Genomic DNA, 12,282 nt, shown 5'->3' with positions numbered 1-12,282 from the left:
GAGAGAGAGAGAGAGAGAGAGAGAGAGAGAGAGAGAGAGAGAGAGAGCCAGTAGGCAGAGTCATGGAGATGCCACATAGCTGCCAAAGGAGATAATTATCAGCCTGAGCCTTTAATGGTAGGTAGGCCATAGCCTTGTGGTGATATACACAGATGAATAGAAATGGGTTAACTTAAGATGTAAAAGCTAGATAAAAATACACTCAAGCTGTTGACCAAGCAGTATTATAATTAATGTAGCTTATATATGATTATTTGGGTATGAATGGCCAGGAAACAAATAAACAGCCTCTGATTACAAGCAATGATGTCAGAAAAAAAGGGCACTATAAAGACAGATCACAAAAGTATCTTTTGGGTTGCCCTTGAAAACAACATAGAACAAAGTTTGGAAATCAGTGTGTTATGGAACTTGCAGGTAACAGTTATGACTGAAAGGAAGCAAGATTATTTAATCTAGGATTAGCGCAAGTGGGAGATAACAACTAGTCTGACAAATACATTCATTTTCCCTACAAAAAATATTTAGAATCTTTTTTCACCATTTTGCTGCTTTTATAAATGTGATTACTAAAATTCCACACATATTATCATAATGTGTAAATATAGTCATATCTTATATTCAGCAGACTTCATATTAATTTGTTATTTTGAAGGTATGGGGTGCACAAATCTTGTGACCTGTATATGGAGATCCATAAAATTCTGCTAGTCAGCTCTCCCTGGATACTATGTGTGTCCTGGCGCTCTAACGTAACAGCAAGCCCTTCCACCTAATGTGCCATCTCTCTTGCCTGTACATAAATTACTTTTTATGGAAAATATTTCAGGCTGTATCATCTGTATTTACTGTGCATTTGAAAATACATGCTGATTTGGGGGTAACATGTACTCACGCTCACTTTCCCATTGCGATTATCTTCTTCTCTCATTGCCAGGGCCTTCAGAAAATTATCCTGCAGGTCCTTACCCGCACTTGTCAGTGTCCTATAAAAACATATTACAACAATTACACTACAATATCATGGCATCTCAGATTCAAAGACATAATTCTGAAGCATTCTGAGATAAACAATTGTGTTTCTTAGCCTGAACGACAATATAGTTGTAACAAGGAAATGCGTGTCATAACTATACAAATGGACACAATCATTCTAATCAGATTTAAATTTTTATTTTATATGGTTATAGAGCTTTTATTTATTGAGATCAGGTTTATAAATAATACAAAAATCCATATCAATCCTCAAGCCACATAAAATTTATTTCATTTCTTGCTGTGGGAACTTCTTCAGCCAATGGCCTTTGAGATGCTGGACCACTTTGGACATAGTCTTAGTGTACTATAAAAACAGATGTAGAAACATGTGTTCTCTCTTTTGGTAGCTGAATTCGGTTACTGCTCCCCACTCATGCAGAGGACTGTTGATCTGTGAGCCTACCCCTAAATAAAGAACCCTTTATTATACTCAATTCTGAGCTAGTGTAAGAAACTACTTTATTATGATCCTCTACAATTTCTATGTCTATCTTTTCATTTGATCTCTCCAGGAAGACAAGATATTTATACTCCACACTTAAAATGTCTATAATTTAGGTATTGTTTGTTGATTGAGTTAAGCCAATAAAAGTAGTGGGACAAAGCATTCATTTCTCCCAACCAGCAGATATTCTCAGCATAAGAAAGAAAACTCATTTGGGATATTTTTGTCAGATAAGAGAAATCATTACAAACCCAGAGAAACAAATTTTAATGAAAATGTCTAAGAAGTATCAATGAATACAATACCCTAACTAGATATTATATGCTATCAAATAAAAGTCCCAGAACCAGGACTAGATTATATATCTTTTTAGGCTTTACCCAGGGGGTCAAAATAGACATCCCAAGCATTATAGGCTATTTATTGCCAAAACTATTTTATTTTAACCTCCAAAACTTTTGATAGTAAAACTTTATTGCTGAACATACAACATTCTTGTGACCTAGAACACTGAGAAATCTAGTTGGTACTCAACTGAACACTATACCTGTCCTGGCTAGTAAACACTACTGGAGGAGAAAAGTAAACATCAGTCTCACCCAACTAAGAACACTGTGAGCTCCAATAATGACCTGCCTGCATGTTGCTCATGGCGCAACAGTGGCACAATTATGATGGTGACAAGCAATCGCCTTTTAAATTGGATTTAAAGCCTCCTTGTAAGATTTCACTCAAAATTGACACTATTTTTAAGGTCAAGAACTTTAGACTAGACAAGTCATGGCCTCAGGGGAAAACCTAAAGAACACAGCATAACATAAAGAAACATCACATAAAGAGACACTGAAGGGCATGCTGCTAGACCCAGTGGCTAGGCATCATTTGAGTCATCGCAAAGACAGCAGATTGGAGACACAATAGGAAAACGTGTAGAAAGTAAGAAACTGGAGCACTCAGTCCAAACCTAGACATCTACATCACACCCCTACCCTCAACAGTGATCTATATAAGAAAGGACAAGAAGATTGTAAAAGCCAGAGGTAGTAAGGAGGTTCAAGGTAACAGTGTTTTCCAGTAACAATGGGCAGTTGCACATACAAACTCAGAGACTGACAGGATCCACAAGACCTGTACAAGCACAAGGCAGACACAAATCTCAGCATGAAGGAGGGCAAGTGGGCACAAAGTCCTGCCTCTAGACAGGAATCTATTCACAACTGATAGGTTCAAGAGAGGGGAAAATCCGTTTTCTTCAATGTGATGATAAATGGCACATTCTAGGGTGGGTCCTATGATTACACAAATTTGACTCCATGTTTTTTGTGCTTGTCTGTTTGTTTAAGACAGAAAAATAATATGAAGTTGGATAGGTAGAAATGTGAGGAAGGATGTGAGAAGAATTTAGTGAGGGGAAAGAATATGACCAAAATATATTGTATAAAAGTGTCAACTGATAAACAAAACAATAAAAATGAAAAAAGAAAGATCACTAAAGCTGCAAAGATGGTTCAGCTGTTGAAAAGTCACCTGGTATTCTTCTAGAGGACCCAGGTTCAATTCCTAGCACCTACATGATGATTCACATCCATGTGCAACTCCAGTTGCAGGGTAATCTCATGCCTTCTTCTGACCTCCATAGGCACTAGGTATTCACTAGGTGCACAGATATCAAAGCAGCCAAAATGTCCATACACATAAATTAAAATACATTTTTAAAGTTTAATAAAGATAGTTGCGACAACATTGAACCAAATAATGAAAAGCAAACTGAATAGTGTTTCATAAGAAAAATAATCCTCTCTTCATGGGGCAATTTTCTATGTAGTCAACCAATGTTTTTATTGCTAGTTCTACTTTGAATCAGGAGCTTTATCAGGTCACAATGACCAGGAAGTCACAGTTCCTGCTCCCAGCTTGCCTGTGGTCTCCTAGAGGTAAGCAGAGAAGTAAACACAGCAATGATAACTATCAGTAGATATGGACAGAGTATCAGCAGTTCATGAGAAAATATGCTATCCTACTTCCTATCAAGGAAGACCATTTACACGGAAAGTATTTATGCTTAAACTGGAGACTGAAAGGTAAGCCTGTGAGTCATGGTGGGGCAGGAAGGGAGAAAAGTACTAGAAACTGCAAAGGAATGAAGGAATACAGATGTAAGGTTTTAAGGCAACCTCAGGAAATGTCAAGGCAGTCATAAAGTAAACCCCCCCAAAGAGGAAAAGCCACATAACATTAATAAATAATAGCATTTTTGTAGACTTTATTGATACTAAGGTTGTCCCAAAGCTTGTTATAATCACCAAGGACTTCTGTCCTTCAGGATAGCTTCATAAAAGTGCTGAACCATACAATTTCACACAAGGAAATTAGATGGTCAAGTTTGTGTTTTAGAAGAAATATTCAGGAGACCAGCCTGGTCTACAGAGCTAGTTCCAGGACAGGCTCCAAAGCCACAGAGAAACCCTGTCTCGAAAAACAAAAAAACAAAAAAGAAAAAAAGAAGAAGAAGAAATATTCGGCAGCTTTGAGAAATGTAGGTAAAAATGAACTACACTAGAGGAATTCACAAGGGGTGTGTTTCAAAGTTTCAGACAGAGATGAAAAGTATTGAATTTAAAGCAGGGATGAGGGAAGATGAGGCAGAAAATGACTGGTCTGTGAATTCAATAGATAAGATGGGACCTGTGAAGTTGATCAGTAAGTAAAGGCACATGCAGCTAAGCCTGAGGACCCAGATTCAATCTCCAGGACCCACAGAGTAAGAAGAAAAAATAACTCCCCAAAGTTGTATTTTGACCTACACCCTTTGGTGGTAACACACACACACACATGCAAATGCGCGTGCACACACACACACACACACACACATAAGCATACACACACACACACAAGCATACACACACACACACACACAAACACACAAACTGAATGACTAAATGAACAAAAGAGTGAAGAAACCGCAAGAGTCGGAGGATCAGGGAGCTTGCTGCGAGATTCTGTCTCCTAGCAATGTCAGAAGCGACAATCATACAGCCTCACCAAAACCACTGTCCAAACTTGATTAGAACAAGGACAGATGTGAAAGAAAGAAAAATAGCCACCATGTATTGGGAATCATCTGTGAAGTCATCAGTCATGTCTAACCAGGTTAATTACAGAAACAAATCATCCCAATTACAGTTGGTGCAATTATAATTTTTTTCTCATACCATAACAAACTCAACTTTGACTCTCATCTTTAAGGATAGTGTTCTTCTAATAAGATACATTTTTTTATTTAAATAATTAGTTTGTAACTTTTACTAATAAAGAAAATATGTAAATGATAAAATGGTGATCCAGTTAAGTAACTCCATACTGACTGGGCTAATTAATTCCACCAGCAATAGTGTCTCGTTTTCCCCATGTGCTGCCAGCAATATGACCATGAATGCTCACTGATAATTCACTACCAGAGACTTCTAACCCATTTGAAAGAAAAGGTATTTTAAGATTGATTAGGAGAAAAAAACTAAACTTTAACCTCATATTTAATGTTTTAAATATTTCCCAGGAAAGCATTGCTTTAAAAGGTTAGCTCATTTTCACATCCCGCAGTTAAATGCCTTAAGTGGATGCATGGGATAATGAAATTCAACTGAAATATACATGGGCTAGCAGTCTTTAATTTCTACTCATCCCCCAGCTAACTGGAGTTGCCAATTTCTTCTAACCTGGGTTCCACATCGGGCTAAGTGTAATCTAAGCCCCTTCCTACTACACAAGTTGTGAGAACAGCCGCACAGCATTAGCAACCAGAATTAATGGATATTATACATAGGGGAAGTAAGGGTCTATAGTTATAAAACCACAAACAGAAAAGAAAGGAAAAGGCCATTGCAAACCAAAGGGTTCCTATTCCATGCTGAAGGCTGAGAACCTGCAACTCCGTGTCAAGAACAGAAAATAGCATAGAGGGTGAGACAAGGAGATCTTATGATTTCAATATGCAATACTCTTAAATAACAAGGTTTGTCTGACAGTCAGGGACCTGAGAAACTTGGCTTAAATAAATATTACAAAAGAATTTACTTCCTCAAGAGGAAGTAGGTCTGTTACAAAATCTTCGGGTGAGTTTTATAAAAGCAAATACCTCATCTCTGTTTACACGCCACTGCACATTCAAATGGGCTAAAAGTTATATGCGCATGAGTTAATTTTTACCAGCCCTGTTTAATCATTAGCTAAAGGCACTTATATAATCTGGCAAAAATGACTATAAACATATTTTTAATCCTCAACATCTGGGCTACTGGTTACACTGTTTAAGTATGTTGTTTACATATCATATCATAGATCCATAATTATCACTTGAAGAGAAAGAACAAATAACAAAAGGAAAGAACATGAAAAGGTAAAGAAACTTTGTTTGGGGAGTTAATTGCTTAAGAGTTCACTTAAATAGTTTCAGCGAATGTGACTTTTTTACTTGCTGCCTTAAGATTTTAAATATACAGTTTGCAATGTTACCAGCAAGCTTCAATTAACCATTAAGTTGTGCTTCTATACAAATGTCCTGATAACTAGTAAACCAAATCTGTTGTCCAATCAGTTAGAAAAGAATAGGTTTCACCTGTCGAGTACCCTTGTAAACACTTTTATTCTCAAGTCAAAGCTTAAAGAAAATGTGTTTCCTTTTCCATCAGATGAAATGTGCCTCAATGAGGCTGGGTAATTTGGTTGTCATCAGTTAGAGCTCCACTTTAAATCTGAAGCTCGTTGAATAAGCGTTGCTTTGGTATACTTCAACACAATACAAACCAAGTGTCCACCAGAAGAAGTCAGTGAGATTGTAGGGAAGAAGGGCAGAGGTATACAGCATTAACCTTGAGACCTACATGGAAACTTAATCAATCCCAACGATCATGCTAGTCTTACTAGGACTGGGATTTGCTACTTTGTCTAGAAGTGATTTGATTTTTTTTGTTGTTGTTTGTTTATTTTTGCTAGTGAACTAAGACAGTGCCTATACTTCATATTTCTACCTGGACAACACTTACTTAAATATAGAATCCAAACTTTTATACTTCAGTTCCACCTGTGACCCCAGGACTTTTCTTCCTTGTTATTATGCCATAAAATATAATTATGCAACTAATTATGCAACATTCACACAGTACCAAGAGTCACAAGTAATCTAGAGATGAATAAATTATATGCAAATATTACAGCTGTATAGAGTTCATTTTGTCACTGTCAGAATCTCAGTAGTAAACTGAGCCTGGGAAGTGTTTATGAAATAAAAAATAGCAACGTCAACAGACATGTTACCATGGAAGGGGACTAGACAAAGAACTACAGGCCATGAATGACTCTGGGAGAAGGAGAATCAGCCTCTCCTGAGGAAGAGCCTTTAGTGGTTGCCCATTGTGGTGTGGTTGGCCCTGAAACCACCCATATACACACAAACAACAAAAAATGGACTCAGCAAGTTATACATGCTTTTATTTGCTTGATTTTTATGCATATACCTACATACAATTGTATGTATTTATGTAACAACAGTAGTCAAGGGAAAAAGGGCTATCAACATGAGAGTGGGGGGATATGAGAGGGTTTATGGGAGGGTACCTCAAGAGGGACTGGAGAGAGTAACGGGAAGTGGTATAATTCTATTTCAATTAAAAGCACATCAAAAAATAAAACAACACTATATTATATTCCAAAAGCCTGACTCTAGTAAACAATTCCCTTCTTTTTACCCTTCCTTTTTATTTTTTGTACATATGACTCCAGGAAAACTGAGTCCTTTTATGCCTTTATTCAATGTGCAATAAATGTTAGTTGTGTGAGCTACAACTACAACATATACTTCAATATCAAGTATCAATCCACCCTACCATAGTCAGTAGAGAAGAATACTAACATAAAACAAAAATGCTGGGAAATATTTGTATTCAAATATAATTTTTTTAAATAGTTTATATCTGTTGTAATTGTTTTTAATAGTTTCTTGGAAGGAAAGCAAAACTTATTTAATTTGTAAAACATTATGATTTTTCTGTTAATTGAGAAATATGGAATAACAGATTTAATATTCTGCTTCATTAAATTCTAATAATAAATTAATAAGTTTAAAGTTTTAGGGAGTTCTGTTTGTTTGTTTTTTAAGACAGGGTTTCTCAGTGTAGCTTTTGAGACTATCCTGGAACTTGCTCTGTAGGACAGGCTGGCCTCGAAATCACAAAGATCCACTTGTCTCTGCCTACTGAGTACTGGAATTAACGATATGCACCATTACCACCTGTCCCAAGTTTATATTTCATATAAGTTTCAAAATAACTTCAATGGAATGCTTCTAGACCTTCAAAAGTGTAGAATTATTGTCAGCAGGCAAAGTCTACCATGGTTCATTGGAACTTAGTAATATCAATTCACAAAAATGCTTAAAGTTCAATTTTTAGATGATATTAGGGACTATTTTTATTACTTTAGGCTTTTATATCAGGATTAAAAGATGGTTCAGAGGTTAACACTTGTTGTTCTTGCAAAGTACTTGTGCTTGGTTCTCGGCAACAACATGACGGTACATCCATTCCTCCAGCTGGAAGGGATATGACTTCTGTGAACATGTTCATGGGACACACAGACACGCACTCACTCTCCCTCACACACACAGAGGCAAAATACTCATGTATAAAACAAAGATAGGTAATGGGTACTGGAGTAAAGGGTACTATTAATCCGTTAGAAAAAAACAGGAATAAAATGACTCCTAATGACCAATACTATAGCTATATTTCGGTACGTTTCTCAGCCCCCATTACCAAAACATCTTGCAGTAGATGGCAACTAACACGAAGCCCCACAAGTCAACAATGTGCACAGAGTGAGAGAATTTGGAATGTGATGTCTTTACCAAACCCTTCCACTCAAGGCTCATGGATTTAGTAGAAGAGGAAGACAGACTGTAAGACCAGAAGTGGTGAAAGACTCCAAGGCAACAGTGATTTCCAGGTAGGACAATACTGATGTTTACATGAACTCATGGAGACTGTGACATCACACACAAGTCCTGCCTGGCTCAACCCAGACAAAACCCCAACAAGGAAAAGGGAAAATGAACACAAAGTCCCACTCTTAACAAACAGGGAATTTGTAGTTGACATGTAATAGAAAAGGGAAAATCATTTCTCTCAAACAGAGTGATGCTGGGTATATCAACCCTACTGTAGTGCAGACTCCACGCCCAATAGAAGCTGGCCAACACAAACAGATGCTGTGTGTTCTCTGTGTTTTCTGGATGGATTTTGTTTGGTACTTTTTGTCTTTTTTTTTTCTTTGTTTGGATTTTTTTTTTAGAGGAGAAAGAAAAATTAGGTGTGGAAGGATGTTGAGAGTACTTAGAGGAGTTGAGGAGAAGAAATACCATCAAAATTTATTATACAAAAAATGAAATGATGAGAAAACTTTAAAAATTAAAAATGTATTTTTTCACAAATAGGACTTGGTATTTGTTGCTACTAAAACTCAAGATTTTATTTCCAGCAATAAAGAACTGAATCTAAGTTTAAAAAAAAACTCAAAAGAAATTAATAACAAATGTGACAATGGCTAAATAAAAAAGAAACACCAAAAGACAAACTTAAAAATATATACTCTATACTAAATTTATGTAGGACTAAGCTACTGTGGCAAACAGAATGGCTTCTCAGTTTTCAAGGTCTTTTATGATACTGTGCAGAAGTCTCTAAAACACATAATTGATGCATTAAAAGCAGCTAAAATTGCAGCAATTTATCTAGTGACAACAAGTAATAACAACTGCTGAAATGTAAAATAACTTTTGAAAACTGTGTTCATTGAAGTACAGTCACTTATATTCCAAGGAAAAGGTTTGAAAATACCTAACTGATCATAAATATATATTTGTTAAGTTGTAATATATTCACATTATAGAATATTACTTTGATATAAATAAGGTCAAGAAACTGCTATGAAATACTTCTAAAATTTTGGTATTTATGACATTTTCAAGAATACTTCTACATGTAGAAAGTAAAGAACTAAAACATGGGGGGGACCTCAAGATTTCAAGCAGCTTCTAGGGCTAGTAGTTCAAGTCTCTCACTTGTTCAACTTGAGCCCCTGTCTCATCATTAGAAGCTTTTTCAGACAACTATCTTCACCGTGGACCTCCATGAGTGTTTGCAATTCAAACTTGGGCTTCTTTGGCACTTTCCCTTCTCTAACAAAGACATCATGAAAAGGATAAACAGACTGGCAAGGCTTCACTATGTCTTTCCCAATGCTGTCTAGAATCAATTTACAAATCACCTCCTTCAAGGCATCAATATAATTAAGATAATGTTTTTAGGAGCTAGATCTGAACTTCTACAATATGTACTGTGATATCCATCCAGCTTCCAGAAACCAATTTAATACCCTAAAATTTTTCAGATTCATTTATCGGTACTAAATAACAATAATCAAATTTCCATTAGGAGAAAGAATGTCTCTGTTTTCCCTATGTCTTCCAGTGTAGGGGTGATCAGATGAACAACTGACATCTCAGAGAACTGCTTCAAGAAGTATTTCTGTGAGAAGCAAATTGGAGACTGAGAGAGGTAATGTGCACATTAGACAGCTGTTTCTCTTCACTTTTCCTGTTGAGGAAACCCAACTGGGAGCTCTAAAACCCAAGAAGTTTTAAACCAGTCAGATGCTACTCCTCTCAGATATTAGCTGTGCTTTTCTTTGAGACAGAATGGGTCAATATCTGTCTGAGAAAGGTCTAAGTTCATCTTCCTTTTTGTACATTTGGCAAATTTTCTCTAGTTAATTCTTAAACATGATAGGTTAAGATGTTCCCACAATTTAAAGAGGAAAAAAATTGCATGTAGTTAAAGGTAATCTTTGTCTGTAAATGTATTTGGTTTCAGTTCATTAGAATGCACTATCTGACCTTCTGGATGTATATACACCGTGAAAGGAGAGATTCAAGAAGCAACCTCCAGTTTGGCAGACCTGTCTCCAGGCTATCTGAGGAGGTTCACCTATCACCACCACAGAACACAAAGATTGGACCAGTGTAGAGCTTTAAGCGAAAGATGCAAGCAAATGGTTGTCTTGAGGCTCAACATCTCTATGCAGTCTGTCCAGTTCCTTCTGTGTGTGCTTCTTGAATATTTGAAGGTGTCCACATGTGGAAGTAGGGAATCTAACATGGTAGAATCCCAGTAGGCAACTCATCTTTGGAAAAGAGCAGGCAGAGTGGGAATCCGTCACTGTATTTCTCCACATCTGCATGGGTGACAGGAATATATGAGATGCCTGAATATATGCATGGGGAAAGGAGTGATCTAAAACAAGAAAGATTAGTATGGATAGCTAAGGAGAAAAATGCTTAAAGAAATGTATTTTAGAAATTCTTTCTATTAGAAATTCTACTATTTTTTGAAAGATTTGCTGCATTTTGAACAAAAGCAACATGTATAGGTGGATAAAGTTATTCCCAGAAGCCATGGGTGTTGGGACTAATGAGTCCTGGCCTTGCTACTCTTCCCTCCTAGAACCTTCTAATTAAAGTTACTAGAAGCTGTGCCTAGCTTAGAGGATCAGAGGATGGGATTTTCACCTGTTGTCCATTGACTGCAGTGTATTTAAGCCTACATGGTGCTAATAAAAGGGGGCTTTGGTATCAGTATTTAAAGGTCTGCATGTCGGTCTGTCTCTGCGTCTGTATTCTCAACCTCCAGCCCCTTGTCCGAAGCTTGCGAACTGGGGTCTAGCGCATAGAGCGCAGACCAGGGCCGCGGTGTGCAGCACATAGGTCAATAAATGAAAATCTCAGCACCAGGGATGGGATAACTCCCTCTGAGCTATTGACCAAGAATGGGCCTATGTAGCATAAATAATAAAAACTCAGAGACAGATATTGAGGTTCAACCTGAAAACCAGAAAAGCAAAGCAGCCAAGCCACTAGAGAAGCCTTACCTCTCTACCAAGACTAGTAGACCTCAGACTAAGCAGACTAAGCACCCAGAACCTCTCTCTCCTCCCATTTTATATTCCCTCTAGTGCTGGCATTAAAGGTGTATGACTCCCTAGTACTGGGATTAAGGATGTGAGACACACCACTTGGATTTATCTCTCCATTGATCTTGTATAGCCCAGGTTGGCCTTGAACTCACAAAGATCCATCTATCTCTGTCTTCCAAATCCTGGGATTAAAGGTGTATGCTACCACTGCCTGGCCTGCAGTGGTTTAGTTTTGCCCTTTTGATCTTTAGGCAAGCTTTATTAAATAAAAAAATTAGTAAAATATCATTATAGGCCTATAGTTCCCAAAATGATACAAGCTATGACCAATGCCATTATTTTCCCACAGGAATTACATTAATAAGACCCTGTTACAGAAAATGCTACAGTGTGTTGGTCCAGGGCATAGAGAAATCAAAATGAAACTTGGATGAAAGGTGCTGTGGGATAATGCGCTTGTACACTGTAAAGATTTGTCACTCATATTGATTTAATGAAATGATGACTGGCCAGGAGCCAGGCAGGAAGCATGGGTTGGGCAGTCAGACTAGGAGGATTCTGGGAAGAGGAAAGGCAGAGAGTCAGATGCTAGGCAGCCTCTGAGGAACAAGACATGTAGAATACATGCCAATACATAGATAGACTAATAGAAGTGGGTTAGCTTAAGATGTGAGAGCTAGAAACACACCTGAGCCATTGGCCAAACAGTGTTGGAATTAATATAGTTTCTGAGTGATTATTCAGGTCTGGGCAGCCAGGAAACAAAAGTACAGTGT

At 37.2% G+C, this 12,282-nt stretch overlaps 1 protein-coding gene across 1 annotated transcript in view; it reads right to left on the bottom strand.

Annotated features, from left to right (window-relative positions):
* The window catches only part of Cfap299 (cilia and flagella associated protein 299), a 495,087-nt gene that overhangs the window by 303,358 nt on the left and 179,447 nt on the right, over positions 1-12,282 (bottom strand). The window contains exon 3 of the mRNA XM_005359531.2: positions 896-986. Within this exon, the coding sequence (XP_005359588.1) occupies positions 896-986 (91 nt within the window). The remainder of the gene's footprint in view (positions 1-895; positions 987-12,282) is intronic.

Source organism: Microtus ochrogaster, linkage group LG1 (genome assembly GCF_000317375.1).
Source record: "Microtus ochrogaster isolate Prairie Vole_2 linkage group LG1, MicOch1.0, whole genome shotgun sequence".
Taxonomy (NCBI): domain Eukaryota; kingdom Metazoa; phylum Chordata; class Mammalia; order Rodentia; family Cricetidae; genus Microtus; species Microtus ochrogaster.
The sequence above is the reverse complement of the archived record's forward strand: the minus strand, read 5'-3'. Positions and strand labels throughout refer to the sequence as shown.